This window comes from Ranitomeya variabilis, chromosome 4 (genome assembly GCF_051348905.1).
Source record: "Ranitomeya variabilis isolate aRanVar5 chromosome 4, aRanVar5.hap1, whole genome shotgun sequence".
In the NCBI taxonomy this organism is placed as follows: domain Eukaryota; kingdom Metazoa; phylum Chordata; class Amphibia; order Anura; family Dendrobatidae; genus Ranitomeya; species Ranitomeya variabilis.
In genome coordinates, this window is record NC_135235.1 from 531,371,437 (window position 1) to 531,393,303 (window position 21,867).

General features: G+C 43.0%; 1 protein-coding gene across 3 annotated transcripts in view; it reads right to left on the bottom strand.

Moving 5' to 3' along the window:
- The window catches only part of MED24 (mediator complex subunit 24), a 77,803-nt gene that overhangs the window by 20,108 nt on the left and 35,828 nt on the right, over positions 1-21,867 (bottom strand). For all 3 annotated transcript variants that reach the window (XM_077252373.1, XM_077252374.1, XM_077252372.1), the window contains exons 8-23: positions 20,091-20,241; positions 19,719-19,832; positions 18,445-18,492; positions 18,268-18,350; positions 17,424-17,510; positions 17,242-17,347; positions 17,001-17,143; positions 16,877-16,914; positions 16,688-16,770; positions 15,833-16,014; positions 15,560-15,659; positions 12,126-12,301; positions 11,736-12,000; positions 7,962-8,143; positions 7,793-7,886; positions 3,034-3,133 (exon numbers count right to left, since the gene is read on the bottom strand). In XM_077252373.1, the coding sequence (XP_077108488.1) occupies positions 3,034-3,133; positions 7,793-7,886; positions 7,962-8,143; positions 11,736-12,000; positions 12,126-12,301; positions 15,560-15,659; positions 15,833-16,014; positions 16,688-16,770; positions 16,877-16,914; positions 17,001-17,143; positions 17,242-17,347; positions 17,424-17,510; positions 18,268-18,350; positions 18,445-18,492; positions 19,719-19,832; positions 20,091-20,241 (1,952 nt within the window). The remainder of the gene's footprint in view (positions 1-3,033; positions 3,134-7,792; positions 7,887-7,961; positions 8,144-11,735; positions 12,001-12,125; positions 12,302-15,559; positions 15,660-15,832; positions 16,015-16,687; positions 16,771-16,876; positions 16,915-17,000; positions 17,144-17,241; positions 17,348-17,423; positions 17,511-18,267; positions 18,351-18,444; positions 18,493-19,718; positions 19,833-20,090; positions 20,242-21,867) is intronic.

Genomic DNA, 21,867 nt, shown 5'->3' on the forward strand with positions numbered 1-21,867 from the left:
TTTACTCCTTTATTTGGTTTGCCAAGAACGATGTGGCTTGTTACATTTCTCTGGAGCTCCATGGCAATCAGAGTAGCCCTGTAATAGGGTAGATGGAGGACTGGAGCGGGTTTCCCATTTTCTTTTTCGGGTAGACGTGCACCCCCTGATGCATGATGATTTATGTGTAGTAGCACTTGTCGTACATTAACCCCTAAATGCAAAGGTCAAATTGTGACAAGATATAACAGGAGCAGACTGTGCCGACAGTGACTTCAGAATAATAATGCTTTGTTACAAAGAAAAGTGGCAAATCCCAAAATTCCCGAGACAGCCCGCCGGTACATGTGCCAGCCAGTAGTATGGCCACAGAACAATACTATACAGAAATCCTGACAGGTGAGAAGAATCGCACAATAAGTAAGAAAGAGGAAGCTACCGACATGAAATAGTGGGGAAATATCGGCTTTATTTATTCATGAGAACCTGTCATGTCACGGTGCCAAGACCATGAGCCAGGACTATTGTCTTCCCAGAGGGGAATTCTCAAGATGCCGCGGATGGGTGCGTCTCCACTGCCACCAGGATATGATGTGAAAGAATCAAAGGATTGGCAGCTGGATAACAAGGTGGAAAACCTTGGGCTGCACGTGTAACATGAGCTCAATTACAAAAGGATCGTCCAGAAATCTCATTTCTGTTTATGCACAGAGAAGATGATCCATTTTATAGAATACATCATAGAGACAAAGTCCCCAAACGTTTTCTCTTGGGGTCCAGGAAATAAAACACCATACACTGCAGGTTGGGTCAAGCCCGGCTGTTAGAGGTAGGTGCTGGCCATATAACACAGCTGGCACCTACTTCTTCCAGTAGTTGGCTCTCCTTTATTAGCATTCTGTCAGCACTATAGAGGCTGGAACTTTTTTTGTTACCATTTTACCCAAAACCAGAGTAAAAGCATGGTTCCTCTAGCCCTAACTGACCCACATGTAAAAAAAAGTATTAAGCTACCTAACAGTCTACTCTGTGCAGGAACTGTCCTGATTCTCATGCTCTGTGACTTGCCAGCATCTACTTTTTTCAGTAGGTGTCTCCTCTTCATTAGCATTCAGCCAGAACTACAGGGGCTGGAACATTTTTTTTCTATCATTTTACCCAAAATCAAACAGTGGTTCCTCCTGCGCTCATCCTCATAACATGATAAAACTAGACTGGTATGTACAACGTTAGTAATCTGTCCTAATTCTCATGCTCTGTAACATGCCACCTACGTCCTTCAGTGGCTTCTCTTCATCAGCATTCTGCCAGCACTATAGGAGCTGGAACTTTTCATTTTTTAGCATTTTACCAAAACCAAGAGTAAAAGAATGGTTCCTAATTCCTGCCCTAATCCCCCATAAGGAGATAAAACTACTTTTGTGATTCATACCAGTCTAATCTGTCCGATTCTCATGCTCTGTGATGTGCCATCTATTTCTTTCAGTGAGTGACTCCCCTTGATTAGCCTTCTGCCAGCACTATAATGTACTAGAGTAGACCTTTTTTCATACGCGCTCCTCTTACGATCCATACACCTGCATCCGACTTGTGACATACATGTATGTTGCATTTCAGGATGGCGATAACTGATATGCTAGTGATATGTCATCACTAAGACACATGAAAATACAACTTTAATATTTTCTGGGGACAGTGTTGTTACCCTACTTACTATTCATTAATTGGGTTGCAATAAAAAACACCAAGGTCAAGAGTGATGTTGTTCATGAAGGGTGTGGGTGAGGTTGTTAAAGATTTTTGCTATCTCAGACTACCCTTTAGGCCATGTGCACACGTTCAGGATCTTTCACGTTTTTTTCGTGTTTTTTTCGCTATAAAAACGTGATAAAAACGCGAAAAAAACGCTAACATATGCCTCCCATTATTTTCAGAGTATTCCGCATTTTTTGTGCAAATGTTGCGATTTTTTCCGCGAAAAAATCGCATCGCGGAAAAAAAAGCAACATGTTCATTAAAAATGCGAAATTGCGGGGATTCCGCACACCTAGGAGTCCATTGATCTGCTTACTTCCCGCACGGGGCTGTGCACACCATGCGGGAAGTAAGCAGATTATGTGCGGTTGGTACCCAGGGTGGAGGAGAGGAGACTCTCCTCCACGCACTGGGCACCATATAATTGGTAAAAAATAAAAGAATTAAAATAAAAAATAGTCCTATACTCACCCTCGATGTCTTCCCGCCTCACCGCTGCATGCTGCCGCTTCGGTTCCTATAGCTGCTGTGCGGTGAAGGACCTGTGATGACGTCACTGTCTTGTGATTGGTCGTGAGCGGTCATGTGACCGCTCACGTGACCGCTCACATGACGGCGACGTCATGGAAGGTCCTGCACGCACAGCAGCTATAGGAAGAGGAACGGACGCCGCTGAGGAGATGTCTGGGTGAGTATAACCATTTTTTTTATTTTTTTTATTTTTTTTTAAACATTCTATCTTTTACTATAGATGCTGCATAAGCTGCATCTATAGTAAAAAGATGGTCACACAAGTGTGACCAACCTGTCAGTCAGCTTTCCAAGCAATGCTACAGATCGCTTGGAAAACTTTAGCATTCTGCAAGCTAATTACGCTTGCAGAATGCTAAAAAAAACGCGAAAAAAACGGAAAAAAAACGCAAAAAAAAAATGCGGATTTCTTGCAGAAAATTTCCGGTTTTCTTCAGGAAATTTCTGCAAGAAATCCGGACGTGTGCACATACCCTTAAGCATCTAAATCAAATCCAGGTTTCAGCTTTACCTCAATGGTATTCCTGGTAATATAGTAACTCAATCCAACCATCAAATTTCTAATTCTAGAGAGCCGTAAAGCAACATAAGGGAACCAGATGAGTTTAGTAATTCCAGATGAAAAGCTACACAAACGTCCATTCAAGTGATAATTAGCCGGAGGCCCCACACGTTACACAGAAAGGATGTGTCTATGTTACTTTCATCTATTGACAAGAACCATGGTGGTGAAGAAATCCCTGTATGTGCCAGGAAGACGCTACTTACTGGGGTTGGCTTGCACGGAGTGCTCCTCGTCATTGGAGCTGAGAAGTCGCATTAGTTTGGACTGCTGGTTATCATCCAATGGGAAGAGGCTGCTGTAATCCTACAAGGAAGAACATATTAGTTAAATTGACATTCTTCTTTGGCATTCTGACAATTTACATCATTCTATGACGGTTGTCATCATCATAATCCAGGAAACCATTTCTCATTGTGAAATAAATTAATATTTTTACAAGTAGTGTAAAGTACGATGCAAGAGCAAGATACAGGGGCAGAAATACCAAAACTGTCTATTTCTAAAACAGTACCAACTAAGACTAGACAGTCGTAAAACGCGGCACATTTATCATTGTGGTTCATGATGTTTGATAAATCTGGTGCCCCATTAGACAGTCTAATCTTAGTTTACATCCTTTATTAGTTGGCTAAAATTGTGCTTGAAAATTTTGGTGCATGGTGTCAAATATTAGGCCCCACTCCTTTCGACGACACGACTCCCACTTTTCGCCTTTTGCATTTGGTATCTCACCTACAGTGTTCAATGATTGATTACACACCTCAGCATGGTCTTCAGAAACACCTTGAAAGCATAGAAAAAACTAATAGAAAGCATAGAAAAACTACTTAAGGTGCACCTGTCATTTTTCCCAAAACCAATGTCAAAGCACAGTCCTGCTGCCGTTATTTTGGGACAAGTTAAAATTACTTGGAGAAGGTCATGTGGTCAGATGAGACCTAAATAGAGCTGTTTGGTATCAACTTCACTCGCTGTGTTTTGAGGAAGAAGGATGATGAGTACATCCCCATAAACACCGTCCCAACCGTGAAGCATGGTGGGGGAAACATCATATTTTGGTGCTTTTCTGTCAAGGGGACAGGACAACTGCATTGTAGTCAAGGGAATATGGATGGGGATCATGTAACGCAAGATTTTGGCCAGCAACATCCTTCTTTCAGTAAGAGCAATGAAGAGGGGTCGTGGCTGGGTCTTCCAGCATGACAATGACCGAAAATACACAGTCATGGAAACTAAGGAGTGTCTCTGTAAGAAGCATTTCAAGGTCCTGGAGTGGCCTAGCAAGTCTCCAGACCTGAACCCAACAGAAAATCTTTGGAGGGAACTGAAAGTCAATGTTGCCCTTCGACAGCCCTGAAACCTGAAAGATCTGGAGAAGATCTGTATGGAGGAGTGGGCCAAAATCCCTGCTGCAGTGTATACAAACTTGGTGAAGAACTACAGGAAGTGTCTGAGCTCTGTAATTACAAACAAAAGGTTTCTGTACCAAATATTAAGTTCTGCTTTTCTATTGTATCAAATACTTATTTCATGAAATAAAATGCAGTTTATTAAAAATCACATAATGTGATTTTCTGGTTTTGATTTTTAGAGTCTGTCACTCGCAGTTGAAGTGTACCTACGATAAAAATTACAGACCAGGAGGGAAAACTTGCTAAATCGGCAGTTATCAAATTTCTCCACTGTACATTCCATACACTGGATTCAACATAAACCATAAATAATTACATTTATGTATGAAAAGTGCAAGTTTCCTATTTCTGAGTAGGTGAACACAATATGACAGACAGGAGAGCAAGAGCACAGACAAAGCCCCGCCGCCAGTTCCTTAACCCGTCCTGGTGTTTCTGCTGATAGAGACAGATTTCACCCAGGGCCGTATTTGCCACTAGGCACTTGAGGGCACGTGCCTAAAGCGGGACGACGCGGGGGGCGGCACCTGAGCAAGTTTTTTTTCTTTTTAAATTAAGGTCCGGGGTCACCTCCCAACCGCCAGCCCAAGGAGCTGAAGGAGAACGGGGAGCCGAGCCATGCATACAGGATCGGGGGGGGTAGAGATGAGCCATGCATGCAGGATGGGAGGGGGAGATGAGCCATGCATACAGGATGGGAGGGGGAGATGAGCCATGCATACAGGATGGGAGGGGGTGAGATGTGCCATGCACACAGGATGGGAGGGGGAGATGAGCCATGCATACAGGATGGGAGGGGGAGATGAGCCAAGCATACAGGATGGGAGGGGGAGATGAGCCATGCATACAGGATGGGAGGGGGAGATGAGCCATGCATACAGGATGGGAGGGGGAGATGAGCCATGTATACAGGATGGGAGGGGGGGGGAGATGAGCCATGCATACAGGATGGGAGGGGGGGGGGGGAGATGAGCCATGCATACAGGATGGGAGGGGGGAGATGAGCCATGCATACAAGATGGAAGGGAGGGGCCATTATGCAGTATGGAGCATCATGTGTGGCCATTATACAGTATGGAGCATCATGTGTGGCCATTATACAGTATGGAGCATCATGTGTGGCCATTATACAGTATTGAGCATCATGTGTGGCCATTATACAGCGTGGAGCATTATGTGTGGCCATTATACAGTATGGAGCATCATGTGGGGTCATTATACAGTATGGAGCATCATGTGTGGCCATTATACAGTATGGAGCATCATGTGGGGTCATTATACAGTATGGAGCATCATGTGGGGTCATTATACAGTATGGAGCACTGTGGCCATTATACAGTACTGAGCATCATGTGGGGCAATTATACAGTATGGAGCACTGTGTGGCCATTATACAGTATGGAGCATCATGTGTGGCCATTATACAGTATAGAGCACTGTGTGGCCATTATACAGTATGAAGCATCATGTGTGGCCATTATACAGTATGGAGCATCATGTGTGGCCATTATACAGTATTGAGCATCATCTGTGGCCATTATACAGTATGGAGCATTATGTGTGGTCATTATACAGTATGGAGCATCATGTGTGGCCATTATACAGTATAGAGCACTGTGTGGCCATTATACAGTATGGAGCATCATGTGTGGCCATTATACAGTATAGAGCACTGTGTGGCCATTATACAGTAGGGAGCATCATGTGTGGCCATTATACAGTATGGAGCATCATGTGGGGCTATTATACAGTATGGAGCATCATGTGGGGCCATTATACAGTATGGAGCATCATGTGGGGCCATTATACAGTATGGAGTATCATGTGGGGTCGTTATACAGTATGGAGTATCATGTGGGGTCGTTATACAGTATGGAGCACAGTGTGGCCATATTTTTTTTTGTTTATAATTATTGTTTATGAAATAGTGTGATCAGCAGTACTAAATGGGTGTGGTTGGGGCATGGATATGGGTGTGACTAGTTGTGAAATGGGTGTGGTCAGAGGCGTGGCCTAAAATTTGCAGTAGCGCACCGCAAACTTTATCCCTCTTTCCCTTCTTCAAAAGTTGGGAAGTATGATACCGCATTTGCCGGATCGCGGCAAGTGCCACAAATGTCCACAAATCCCATAGAAAATGAATGAGGCTGAACGCAGTGCTGCCGTAAGTGATCCGTTACGCGGCACATGCAGAAAAACTGCCGGATCTGCTGCAAAAGGCGACTTTCACATCAGCGATTTATGCCAAAGTCACTGCCGATAGTGTCATACTCACCAAAGGGGGAGGCAGCACTAAAAGTGCCTAGGGCAGCAGAAACTCTAAATACGGCCCTGATTACACCTGACAACGTAGCAAGGAGACGTCATTTCTAAACAAAGTTATTTGAAAATTGTCCATTTATTACATTTTCTATAAAATAAGATTAAGTTGTCGGAACGTACAGTCACCGTTTAAAATTGATATAAGTCTGAAATTGCAGCTCAGTATCTTTTTATGGGAAAGCAACAAAGCTATATTACCAGACACTGCCCCTTACAAGAATGGAGTGGTTTCCAGAAGGCAGCCATATTTTTCTAATCTTACAAAACACCGTTAAACCATATGTCCAACCTTGCACACAATTTTGCATCTAATTTACGCTGCTGTCTGTCTTCAATAGCAACCATTGAAATCGTGACCACAGCTTTGGATGAAGAGGCAAGCCCGGAAGCCATGGCTGCTCAGTTCAGAAGGAACCGAAGAGTGTGCCATGGGATGATCATCTGAGGATGTGCTCTTCTAAGCGCCTAACTGCTGCAGCCAATCACAAGAGTTACTTCCAAATGGAGCAAGCATCGCATCCCAAGGTGGGGCAGAACTCTAGAGCAGCCTGCACTGTAGGTGCCACCATTTTTTAGATTAAGTCCATCAACACCTTAAATGGAATTTTTCACGGGGTTTTTGCTACCCCATCTGACAGCAGTATGATGTAGGTGCAGAAATCCGGATTCCAGCGATGTATTACTTACTGGGCGGTTTGCTGCAGTTTTGATAAAATCAAATTTCTCTGCTGCAAATCTACATGTTCTCTGAATGCTGAGCTCTGCATAACTCCGCCTACACCACTGATTGGCAGCCTTCTGCCTATGCACAGTGTACACAAAAATCTTCAGTGTTGGGAGTTGAGTTATACAAAGCTCATGAATATGGAGGACTACCTGACGGTAGATTTACTAGTCCTCTAATGATATTCTCCCGCTAATAAAACAGTGATTTTACAAAAACTACAGCCAGCAGTCCAGTAAGTGATTTACTGTTGGAATCAGGGTCTCTAACTCTCAGATTAAGTGACAAAAACCTGGTGACAGATTCCCTTTAAATTAATGATACTTCTATATCGGACAACCACTTGATGTGACTGTTAATTGTATTATTCAAAGCCTTTCTATATGCAAACGTCCTATAAGATGGTGCGTATGCAGGGACCCCGTAGCTGTCAAGCTCTTGCACCGCTGACTTCCTCCTCCACAGGGATGATGACTTAGGAGCTAACGATTGCTTGTTACGCACCTCAATGTCTTCTCTATGCCTTTTCCTCTGTCGGGGGGATGGTTGTCCTTTATTATGGGTGGAGTATGAGGTCATTGCACACCAGACAGACAATCTGTAAGAAAAGTTTAGAAGAGGAGGAGGGTGGCACACATTCATGACGGCATGCTTAAAGGGTAGGTGTACTCACTTTGCCAATGCCCGTCCCGGCGGGTCCATTAGTGTGTGCCACTTGGAAGAGTCGGTTAACAGAGAAGGTAATACATGGCCTAAGAGGGTCAGTGTCAGCTGCTGCATGTCCAGACAGAAGATGGCATACAGCAGCTCCACCGCCCGCACAGCAAACTCCATCCGAGTTTCTTTAAGCAGCTCCTGCAGAGAAGAACACAACTGCTTAAAAGGAAAAGTCTGGAATCACCGGCCCCTATGGTGACGGCACACTTCTTGACCATTCCTCTTGGCTCATCAATATCCTAACACTTAAAGGGAACCTGTCACCACGTTTTTGGAAGATGGGATAAAAATAGCGTTAAATAGTGGCAGAGGTGGGCGTTACATTAGTGTGTGTGTTATGCGTTTATTACCCACCTAAGTTGCCGAAATAACTTTGCAAAGTCTCCGTTTTCGCCTGTCAATCAGGCTGGTCAGGTCGCATGGGCGTTGTCTTCCCCCAGATTTGGCGTAGTTTTCCGTTGGTGGCGTAGTGGTGTGCGCATGCCCAAAGTCCGGAATCCTCTTCCAGGGGATTTAAAATAGCGCGGTGTTCGTTATTGCATTGGTGATCGGTGGGCGCGGCCATCTTCCTTTGGCCGCGCGTGCGCAGAAGCGGCGCTCTGCTGGCCGCGGCTTCAGGAAAATGGCCGCCGCGATATCCATCTGCGCACGCGCGGCATCCCGCGGCCATTTTCCTGAAGCCGCGGCCAGCAGAGCGCCGCTTCTGCGCACGCGCGGCCAAAGGAAGATGGCCGCGCCCACCGATCACCAATGCAATAACGAACACCGCGCTATTTTAAATCCCCTGGAAGAGGATTCCGGACTTTGGGCATGCGCACACCACTACGCCACCAACGGAAAACTACGCCAAATCTGGGTGAAGACACCACGCCCATGTGACCTGACCAGCCTGATTGACAGGCGAAAACGGAGACTTTGCAAAGTTATTTCGGCAACTTAGGTGGGTAATAAACGCATAACACACACACTAATGTAACGCCCACCTCTGCCCCTATTTAACGCTATTTTTATCCCATCTTCCAAAAACGTGGTGACAGGTTCCCTTTAATATACACAACCATATCTGCCAGTGAGAAGCAGGGGAATGCCCACCAGAAAACTACAGCAGGCCCTAGCCAAGGAAAGGACAGGGTGACAAATATTAAGGCTACGTTCACATTTGCGTTGTGCGCCGCAGCGCACAACGCAAACAAAAACGCGGCAAAACGCACGCTAAAACGCTGCGTTTTGCGCCGCATGCGTCGTTTTTGGCCGCAAGTTGGACGCAAAAAAAATGCAACTTGATGCGTTTCTTGCGTCCAACACTTGCGGCCATGCGGCGCTAAACGCAGCACAACGCATGTCCATGCGCCCCCATGTTAAATATAGGGGCGCATGACGCATGCGGCGCCCGACGCTGCGGCGCTGACCGCAAATGTGAACGTAGCCTAATCCACTTTTTTTTTTTTATTTTGAACATGACCCTTGAACCTTTCTCCTTTGCACAAAACTTCCAAGAATTGATATTTTATTAAAAATATTCAAAAACATCTTTTAAAAAGAAATCTACATTGTGCCATCCCTTTGTTGGGCTGCCAAGTCCTCCTGATCTGCTAGTCTGGGAGGGTCTTCAACCTGCACTGGGTGGGCTTCTGTGCCCTCCAGAAATAAAAAAAGGAAATGAAAAACCATTCAGGGCAGATTGTCATGACTGTATCATTTTGGCAGAGGACCCGCAATGCAGTTTCTTCTTCTGCCGCAGATGATGAATCCTCATGGAAATATTCACATTCTACTTTATTTGCCAAAGTCCATGATAAAACTATAGGGTTAATTATTGCCCAATTTTGTAGAGTGGTAACTCATATCAATAGTTACAAATACTGTTCTCATCTTGGCCAGCTTTGCCACAATACCTTGCAACATTGTGTAAGTCCTGATTGAAATCTTTCCTATGTAGGAATGGAAAGTGCTTTATTAAAGGGCCGGTAAATGCATGGAGGACTGAACCCGCTGTGTAATGGGATTTATCACAAAACACTTATTTTAGGAACGGTTCCAGTAACAGCGAGCTACACGACGCAGCAGATAATCATCATAAAGCGATCAGAAATGTAACAGGTTTACGTTTCTTAGCTCATTCATGTTAAATGGCTCTTCTACTACTGGACAACCCCTTATCAGACCCTTTATAACTGGGCGATTGGAAGATTTTTGGTACGCTTCATTGTTTTTGTCCTCTAAAAGTCATAACTTTTTTTTTTAATTCTTGAATGACAACATTCATTTTACCATATAATGTAATACAAAACAAAAATAAAAATGGAGCTAAGAAAAAAAACAAACATTTCCGACATTGATTTTATAACGTTCATTAAGCGGTAAAAATGACTTGATAACATAAATCATAATGTTATTAGTGATTCCAAACATGTATAGTTTTTTTTTGTTTTAATTTTTTGGTGGTAAAGAATTCCGAGCTTTGTAAAAGAAAAATGAACTGGCTTGTGTCGCCATTTTCTGTGCTTGTCATTTTATTATTTTTAGTTTATTTGTCCATCAAAGAAGCTGCGCGATGTGGTTTGGTGTTAAGAGGAAAGATGATGTTTTCATTGATGCCATTTTGGGGTAGAGACAAAGTTTTGGTTGCTTTTTATTTCACTTTTGGGAGGAAAAACAGCAATTAAAATTTTGGAGGTTCAATTTTTCTCACTTTTTAATCTGATAGGTCAGACTTTTACGGACATGGCAATATCACACGTTCATTTTTTTTTTTATTTCTGCATTTTTTTAAACTGGAAATGGAGTGGCGAGATAGATTTAAAATTTTATATTAATAAAAAAGATATATTTTTTATTTTATTTTTTTTAGTCCCCTTTGGAGACTTGAACCTGCAGTAAGTGGTATCAAGATGGCAGCCAAGGACTCCTTCAGCAGGCTGCCCATCGTCACCCTTACTCCAAAAGGAAGGGGTGCCGGGGTGGGGACCCTAAATGATGCGATACCAGCATTGCATGCCTTAAATGCAGCAGTCTGAATTGGCATAAACTAAGAAAAAAAAATCTACACTTTCCTCCCAGACCAGTGCTGCTCCTCCGCTCTCATCTATGTGAAGTGACCACTGCAGCCACTCAGTGAGAGGTAGGTGTACATTAATAAAGTGTTATCCAGTAGTGGACAACCATTTTGTTGTCAAGGATTGGCCAAAAATATTCTATTACGTGAAAAATATATATTCTCAAATGTATTAAAACTGAAGAAAATAGAGATAATGCTACATTATTGGATTTCACTAGTCCACCCTTGTACAGATAAAATTAAAGGAACAGGCAATATACATCAGTACTGAGCAGTGTAACTATGGATCCAGCTTGGAGGTGAGATAAAACAATTACTAGAAAGCAGCAACTGGGTTCAGTGTGTGGCTATGCCTCTGGCTTTCACTTTTTTTTTATTTTCTTTCCGCCTTCATTTAGCCCACCCATGAATAATAAAATATTGGAGGAATGATAAACCCAATTAAACTAATGAAGCAATCGTGAACAGCATCTGAACCTTGATGCATATTTTTACAGACACATTGCGAAGGTCAGTGAAAGGCTATGTGATTGTTCAATGAGCTGCATTTTCTAATTGGAAAAGTGAAGGTGAACATCGCTAGGGACATTTTGGCATTATTCAGTTAACAAATACGATGAACACAAAGCCTGAGTCTTCTGCAATCAGCATCATAAAATACGTTTTTCGCACCTTTACTAAATTGTTGCAGAACCAGTAGACACCTCCCATGTGGAGCAAGGTGTCAAAGATGTGAAGAGATCTGATGTCCACCCAGCCCTTCTCCAAAGTGGTGCTGAAGGCTCCATGTAAGACCTCTTTGATTGGCTTTTTGGATGGCAGGCGGTGGACGTAAGGCACCGGCTCACTTCCAATCACCGAAAATTTGATCTGAGTGGCTGTTTGTTGTAGAACTTCAGAACACATGTTCTCCAGGATGGAACTCATGATGATCACTCTGGGGAGAAAACGCAAGTGGTCAAACACGACACAATCATTCAAGATGTAAAAAGATGGAGGAGCACCTGTGTGCAAGACCAACAGAGTGTAATAAAGTGATATTATAAGGAGTGCGCCACTCACCGCTCACTATAAAACTGCAGCATGTTGTCACCATACAAAGGGGTCCCCAGCTGCCGGATCATCTGCAGAGACTTATCCCTCTCGTCCAGACCCAACATGCGAACGTGAGCCACCAGCCAGGCAACCGCACACACGGCCAGGCTACAGACTTTCCCTTTAATGTTGTCTGTGATTTTCTGTAATACAAAACATAAAGGGCAAAAACTGATATCTCTGCATCAAAAGGTAGAAAGGTAAAAGAAGAGGGTATACATGTATCCCGGCCGATATAGGCAGCAGTCGTTATTTATTCTTTTCCATCTAAAAATACCGGCTTCTTTCTAGTTTTACGCAAGTGTTTTTCAGTCTGACTACAGAGTGGTAGTCTATAAGGCTACCGAGCTCGGGTCAGTAGACCCCTGGCCAATCTGGACACCCCGATCTGTACTCCGAGCATGTCACAAAGAAGTGCGAAACTGGTCTAAGGCGAAAGAGCACATACAAGGGACGACTGATCACCTTATGTGTACGGGCCCAACTCTCTCTCTGACAGATGACAAGGATTGGACACGTTGAATTTCATCCCCGAAGCATTGTTCTCACAGGAGAAAAGCTGCCGGCAGAAGTGTCTAGCTGCGGGTTACTCCCCTCTCCCCACTGAGAACACATGTACACTATATACCATATTTTTTTTTACTATAAATACAGACTTTTTAAGATGAAAAAAAATCTTGTTAAAAAGTGAGAGCATCTTATAGACTGGAGGCAGCACGATAAAGAGGAGCGCTCATATGGCGTCCTTACCCATCACTGAGAGAACTATGCAGCTGCACAGCTCTCCCTTCCTGCCCAACACAGATCAGTCTGATTGGTGCAGGGCAGGAGAGAAAGCTATCAGGACCTGCACATCACTACAACTGAATGGGACCTGTACCATGCTGCACAACTCAACACTGGAGCAAGACGAATACCTGGTACTACACTAATCACTAAAATCAGTATAGGATACAGTGGATGTAGCAGAACTGTATGTAAGTATGCGCGTATGCAGCAGAGCTATATATATATATATATATATATATATATATATATATATATATATATATATATATATATATATATATATATATATATATATATATATATACATACTTGTGCCTGTAGGCAGCAGAGTTTTAGTTGTTGTAAGAAATACTATTACTATTGTCTGCGGCATAGTTGTTATATGCACACACACACACATATATACATATACATATATATACATATACACATATATATATATACATATACACATATATATATATATATATATATATATATATATATATATATATATATATATATATATATATATATATATATATATATATATATATATATATATATATATATATATATATATATATATATATAGTGCAGACCAAAAGTTTAGACACACCTTCTCACTTAAAGATTTTTCTGTATTTTCATGACTATGAAAATTGTACATTCACACTGAAGGCATCAAAACTATGAATTAACACATATGGAATCATATAGTTAACAAAAAAGTGTGAAACGGCTGAAATTATGTCTTATATTCTAGGTTCTTCAAAGTAGCCACCTTTTTGCTTTGATGACTGCTTTGCCCACTCTTGGCATTCTCTTGATGAGCTTCAAGAGGCAGTCACCGGGAATGGTTTTCACTTCACAGGTGTGCTCTGTCAGGTTTAATAAGTGAGATTTCTTGCCTTATAAATGGGGTTGGGACCATCAGTTGTGTTGTGCAGAAGTCTGGTGGATACACAGCTGACAGTCCTACTGAATAGACTATTAGAATTTGTTTTATGGCAAGAAAAAAGCAGCTAAGTAAAGAAAAACGAGTGGCTATCATTACTTTAAGAAATGAAGGTCAGTCAGTCCGAAAAATTGGGAAAACTTTGAAAGTGTCCCCAAGTGCAGTTGCAAAAACCACCAAGCGCTACAAAGAAACTGGCTCACATGAGGACCGCCCCAGGAAAGGAAGACCAAGAGTCACCTCTGCTTCTGAGGATAAGTTTATCCGAGTCACCAGCCTCAGAAATTGCAGGTTAACAGCAGCTCAGATTAGAGACCGGGTCAATGCCACACAGCGTTCTAGCAGCAGACACATTTCTACAACAACTGTTAAGAGGAGACTTTGTGAAGCAGGCCTTCATGGTAAAATAGCTGCTAGGAAACCACTGCTAAGGACAGGCAACAAGCAGAAGAGACCTGTTTGGGCTAAAGAACACAAGGAATGGACATTAGACCAATGGAAATCTGTGCTTTGGTCTGATGAGTCCAAATTTGAGATCTTTGGTTCCAACCACCGTGTCTTAGTACAGCGCAGAAAAGGTGAACGGATGGACTTTACATGTCTGGTTCCCACTGTGAAGCATGGTGGAGGAGGTGTGATGGTGTGGGGGTGCTTTGCTGGTGACACTGTTGGGAATTTATTCAAAATTGAAGGCATACTGAACCAGCATGGCTACCACAGCATCTTGCAGCGGCATGCTATTCCATCCGGTTTGCGTTTAGTTGGACCATCATTTATTTTTCAACAGGACAATGACCCCAAACACACCTCCAGGCTGTGTAAGGGCTATTTGACCAAGAAGGAGAGTGATGGGGTGCTACGCCAGATGACCTGGCCTCCACAGTCACCAGACCTGAACCCAATCGAGATGGTTTGGGGTGAGCTGGACCGCAGAGTGAAGGCAAAAGGGCCAACAAGAGCTAATCATCTCTGGGAACTCCTTCAAGATTGTTGGAAGACCATTCCTGGTGACTACCTCTTGAAGCTCATCAAGAGAATGCCAAGAGTGTGCAAAGCAGTCATCAAAGCAAAAGGTGGCTACTTTGAAGAACCTAAAATATAAAATATAATTTCAGTTGTTTCACACTTTGTTAAGTATATAATTCCACGTGTTAATTCATAGTTTTGATGCCTTCAGTGTGAATGTACAATTTTCATAGTCATGAAAATACAGAAAAATCTTTAAATAAGAAGGTGTGTCCAAACTTTTGCTCTGTACTGTATATACAGCACACAAACAAATTACAAACACGGTTGATGTGGCAGAGCTGTGTGCATCTACCGTCCATGCAGCAGGGTTGTGTGCATTGAAAACTTATGTGCTAATATGACTGCAGCAAGGATCCACTAACAGGAGCTGGTTGTTAACCTCTTACCTCCTTATGGAGCACTTTATCGACCCCTGGTGAAATTGAGCATTTACACCACCAGAGAAGTTTTCCTATGTTCTGATGTCTAAACCTGGGGTGAGTCTTATAATAAAGCGCAACCTATAGTCCAAAAACTTAAGGAAACTATGGAAAAACACATGCATTCCAAAGCTTGCATGTTATAAAAAAATAAAAGCAAGGACTAACATTGATGTGTTAATATAAGTAGATGGCAGATGCCCGGATATCTACCAACAGATTTCTACCTGTATGGCCTCAAAGGACAGGACTCCGTTCTCCCAGGCATTATGCACCTCCAGAATAGCTGCAGGAATACTAAGACAGACCTCATGCCACTTTGTCTGACTGCAAGAAAAAATAAAAACGTTAATATCCAGATAGAATGTAAAAGTGTCTGCTTGTCCTATGTGGGCAGAAAATAAAGGCCATCTGTACAGAGCCTGGCATGTACTGGTACGTGTAAAGCTAGACGACACTCGACATTCAATTTCTTTACTGACAATCATAACAATACATACACCAACTTCATCTCGGAAGCTGTATTGAGCAGAGCTACCAAGGCCTCCACTTTGGGGATATCAGGATGGCGGAAGCAGGGGTGCTCTGGGTTTAGCACTTTGCCCTCTCCGGGCATACATGTCTGCATCCAGCTTTCGAAGAATGGCGTCTCTCCACCAGCATTCCCATCCGACAGGATCATCTGTAATACAAGGATTGTTTTTGTAAGGCATGAAAACCCCATCTCTCTTCCCCCAGCCCTACATTCTCACTGAGAAAATGGAACAGTTTAGGTAGAGGCTTTCTTTTAATATATCTATAAGGTTACAGACGGTGATAGTATATATATTATATATAAATACATATATATACATATATACATAAATATATATATATACATATACATATATATATATATACATATACATATATATATATACATATATATATATATATATATATATATATATATATATATACATACATACATACATACATACATACACACACTATCTATCTATCTATATATATATATATATACACATACACACACATTTACACTGTATGTATAGTATATATATATATATATATGACTCTCCCCATCTGTGCATTTAGTGCGTGCAGACCCATTCCTCACCCAATAAACCTATAAACCTTTTTATGACTTGCTCTATCTGTGCATTTAGCGAATAGGATGTAGGCGCTCTGCAAACCCATTATCCCCATTGTCACCAACATCAGGCTGACTGCAGGAAATTTATGGATCAACAGCTCCCCCTGGTGGCCAGAATATCAAATTACTCTTTATAACCTCACTGCAATTCCATGTACATTTAGAAACCATAGCGGATAGAAGTTGCTGGTGAATGTAGTACCTCAGAGCCATAGGTCTGTGCCACATGACACAGCATTAGAAAGGAGATATCAAACAGAAGAGCACGGGTAGCAGCGGCTTTTGCTGAAAAAGGAAATAAAAATACACATTGGAGTCACCTAATAATCTAATCCAAACTGAAAACATTGACTGCATAGAGTCAAATCATTGATGAATCTTCAAAACTTACTGCTTTCAGCACTTATATGCCGGGTAAATTCATTCAGCCTGGAGGAACAGTAAAAATATTATCTATAAGTCAGTCTAGAGCCACATTACCGCGAAGCGTTTCTCCACCATGTATTATTACTCACTGGATAAATTTACGAGCAAAAGATTTCAGTTTTCCGGTGGCAGCTGCAGCAGCCAATAGGAGGTCCAGACTCTTCCCGGTCAACATATGTCCCAAGACGCCCAGAAGACCTTCCGGAGACTTGGAATGATCGGCGTCCATTGTCTGGAATACAGAAAGAGCATATAACCAGGAGCCATGGTGTGTAACCATAAGCCAAGGGGACGAGAGGAACCGCTCTATAGCAACGATCCCGCACCTACCTTGAGAATGTTGGTGACTGTGGGTTCTGCCCGGAGAATCAGGCCTGGATTGGGTTGAATGGCAGAGCTTTCCGATGAGCGAGGAGCCTGTTCTCGATCAGCAGATCTAAGGAAAAATAAATGTGATGATCATCATGATAAAATGGCTGGAAATAAAGCTGTGAGTGCGAGGAGGACAGTACCTTTTAGCCACGAGGTGATTCAGGTGATCATTAGAGAGCAGGCCGAGCTTATTACACTCCTGGAGTAACAGACTGACGCAGTCACAGCTGAGGAGACAGGTACAATACAATACCAGGATGAATAGTAATAATAATCTTTATTTTTATAAAGCGCTAACATATTCCGCAGCGCTTTACAGTTTGCACACATTATCATCGCTGTCCCCGATGGGGCTCACAATCTAAATTCCCTATCAGTATGTCTTTGGAATGTGGGAGGAAACCGGAGACCCCAGAGGAAACCCACGCAAACACGGAGAGAACATACAAACTATTTGCAGATGTCGTCCTTGGTGGGGTTTGAACCCAGGACCCCAGCGCTGCAAGGCTGCAATGCTAACCACTGAGCCACCATGCGGCCCAAATATTGACCATGAACCTAATAAAGTGACTTTCCTAAACACTCCAAAAACATACTGCCAGAATAACTGATTTCCCAGGAAATGTGGCCATGTGTGAGACAGCGGCTCACCATCTTATTTCCCTATCATTTAGGTCCTGCACATACCAGCAGAACAGTTCTGACCCACCCAGGCAAGGACTCCACAAGATCCCTGAAGGTGTCCCGGATCCAAGACACCAGCAGCAGATTCTTTAAAGGGGCTTTCCACTACTACTTGACTCGCTTTCATACATACATGCACATCATGGCCACATTAGCTTTTCTGTAAGAAAGGACCAGGAGGGCTGCTCTGTGCTCCCTGTACACATTATTTTAGGGACGGGCACCCTTGTTTAGTTGTCGCATGAAATAATCTTATAATGAAAGGTAATAAAAAGCTTAAAAGGGCATCGAACCACTTACTTGCATCTCTGGTCAGCTTTGTCCAATAACGGGGTAAGATTGAGGAGATACTCGAAAGCAGTGTTCATGTCCTCACTGAAATCCTACAGGAGACGGAACGGTAACAATACAGATCACAATCGCCAAATGACAATTATACGTGTGTGCATCACTTCTATTCTTCTTACGGATTCCTACCTGCTCTACTTGCCAGAATTTCTTCAGTTTTGAGAGAACCTGTGGAATCTGCGGAAGAAGATATGTGAGAAACATTACAAGGTTTTTTTTTCACAATCTAGTCACTTTAGGTTTAATGTTCCTTTAGTTCCCCAATCTCAGATCAGGTGAGAAGGTGATGGTATCAGGGCCAGACTGGCCCATAAAGGGCCGACATCTTGTCTTCTGCAGCATGCAGAACTGAATGCTCAGCTTTTCCCTGAGGATTGATGTATAAAGGGAAGGAAAAGTGACGAATTCCAACATCCTTCATGTGAAGGACCGCCATCGTGGCAGCTACTGTCCTCTCAGGTTAGTATTCCGCTGACAATACAGAGATCCAGTGCAAACTGTAACAATGCTGGTGTATTGGTGATCAAGCCTGTTCTCAGAGCCGGGGGCCATTAAGAGCCTGTCTGAGAGTCAGAGGGTTGTCCACCAAGGTTTTTACATAAAAAAGCGATTTAAACAAAGAAAAACATATACTCACCTACCAAACTCCCACCGTTAGTCAGTAGTGCTGTTAGTCAGTAGTGCCCCACCAGTGTCCTCATTTCCATTTTCAGGGAAAATGACCATGATCTGCAGCCATGACCAACGCATCACTACTGACCGAGCCAGGAAAGACAATCATAGGCCACCAATGTGGCACGTTTGTCACTGCTGCAGCCAGAAGTCATGAGATGTCCCATGCCTGATTAGCAGTGGAGAGAACTAGGGGGGGCATCAGTACAAAGAAACGGCGCTGGTCTGGTAAGAGAGTTCAGAATATATTTGCTCACATTTAAAGGGGCTGTTTCAAGTTCAGAAACAAGTAAAATTGCACATAACTGTAAAAACAAGCACCTTTGTAATCCATCTATGGCATACTGCTCATTGCTTGGTTACCGACCACCACTGCAGTGTTCAGAGGCAGGTGGCATGTTAAGCAAGGAGAGCAGCACTTACAAGATCTTTGCTATAGAGCTTGCAAGCTCTGTTCTGAAGCTGGCCAGATAGCCACAAATTTAGTGCCACACTGCTCCTCGGATACTGCGAAAGCAAAGCAATACAATACTTGCACCATCAGTGCGCGCACAGTTTAGTCGAGCAGCGCAATCGTGTTCCTGGCCTGAACTATCAATCAATCAAAAGTGCAGTCATCTCCCTGCCCACCGGCAACTAGCAAGTAAGGAGACAGGAGAGTGCTACGCTTCTGAGAACAAGCCTTCAGAATATGAATGGAGAACCCCATTCATCATCTCACCAGAACCTACCTTAAGGAAGGTGAACGCAGTCCATTTCAACTCATCAGTCCCCGCAGGAGACTCTATTAACCCAACAATACAAGCTTTCCAGACTTCTAGGAGAAAGAGGTGAGATGGGATCCTCTGTGAATGGAAAGACAAGGTCAGTGATCAGACATTGCACTTACAGTTAGAGAAGAGTGCCCAATAATGATCAGTCACTACAGATGACCTAGGACAGGAGTCTCCAGTGGGTGGATAATAGGGGTGGTAGTTTTACAGCAGGTGGTGCAGAAGTTGGAGATCTTTGCCCTGGAGATTTGGAATACTTTTCCCTCTTACAGGTGGCCAGTGCACAGTGATGGTTAGTGCCCTGCAGGGCAGATCTGTGCCCACTCTTACCTGCATCCTCTTCACCGTGTTCAGCTGCTCCACCAATGGCTGTGCCTCTCCTGTCAGGTTCATTGCGCCTTCTAACATAACCACGGCATGGACTGTCGGGAATCCTGTCCGGTGCAGCTGGTCAGAATGTGCACACAGCATTGACGGGATGCTGGAGAGAAGAAAGATGCAACCTTAGGAACATGCAAGACTGGTACTTCATCTATAAAATCAAGCACCACCGTAAATCCCAGGCACCGGGAATCTACAATGGTCCACGGCTCTGGAGGGTCACAAAGCTTCTAGTATTAAAATAAAAAATAAAAAAAGTTTTGTCTTATAATTTGTAGAATCATAGAATGTTGGAGTTGGAATGGACCTCCAGGGTCATCGTGTCCAACCCCCTGCTCAATGCAGGATTCACTAAACCAACTCAGACAGATGTCTGTCCAGACTCTGTTTGAAGACTTCCATTGAAGGAGAACTCACCACCTCTCGTGGCAGCCTGTTCCACTCAGAGCACCCTCACTGTCAAAAAGTTTTTTCTAATATCTATGGTAATCTATCTCCTCCCGTTCAGCTTCATTCCATTGTTTCTCATGTTTCCATGTTCAAATGAGAATAAGGATGATCCCTCTACACTTTGACATCCCTTCAGGTATTTGTAGAGCTATTAAGGTCTCCTCTTAGCCTTCTTTTTTGCAAGCTAAACATTCCCAGATCCTTAAATTGTTCCTCATATGACATGAGTTGCAGTCTGATCACCATCCTGGTGGCTCTTTTCTGAACTTACTCCAGTCTATCTAGGTCTTTTTTTTTTAAATGTGGTGACCAAAACTGCACACAGTATTTAAGATGAGGTTTGACCAAGGAGGAGTAGAGGGGATAATTACATCACGTGATCATGTTTCTCTTAATACATCTTAGAACTGTGTTTGCCTTTTTTGCTGCTGCATCACACTGTTGACTCACGTGCAGTCTTTGATCTGTCCGTATACCCAAGTCTTTTTCACAAGTGCTGTTGCTTAGTTCTATTCCTCCCATTCTGTAAATGTCAGTTTCGTTTTTCTTGCCAAGCTGTAGAATCTTGCATTTCTCCATGTTATATACCATTCTATTAATTCCTGCCTATTGTTCAAGCTTATCTTGATCCTTTCTCTGTCTTCTCTAGTGTTAGCTATCCCTCCAAGCATTGCATTGTCTGCAAACTTGAATAGTTTTCCTTCAGTTCCCATATCTATATCATTTATAAAAATGTTGAACACTGGGGCCAGGACAGAGCCTTGTGGTATGTGAAGAGGACCCACTACCTGTCCTGTTGTCCGTTTTGGTAAATAATTGGATTCCCTTTAATATAGCAATATGGAGCCTTTCAACTTATAACTGTGGACAGAACGGCTGCACCATATTGAAGAGAGGATGGATAGGGTCATGCATCGCGAGATTTTGGCCAACAACCTCCTTCACTCAGTAAGAGCATTGAAGATGGTTGATGGCTGGGTCTTCCAGTATGACAATGACTCGAAACACACAGCCAGGGCAACTAAGGAGTGTCTCTGAGAAGCATTTTAGGGTCCTGGAGTGGCCTAGCCAGTCTCCAGACCTGAACCCAATAGAAAATCTTTGGAGGAGGCTGAAACTCAATGCTGCCCAGCAACAGCCCCGAAATCTGAAAGATCTGAAGAAGTGGGCCAAAATCCCTGTGCAGTGTGTGCAAACTTGGTCAAGAGTTACAGGAAACGTCTGACCTCTGCACCAAATATTAAGCGGTTTTTCTATTGTATCAAATACTTATTTC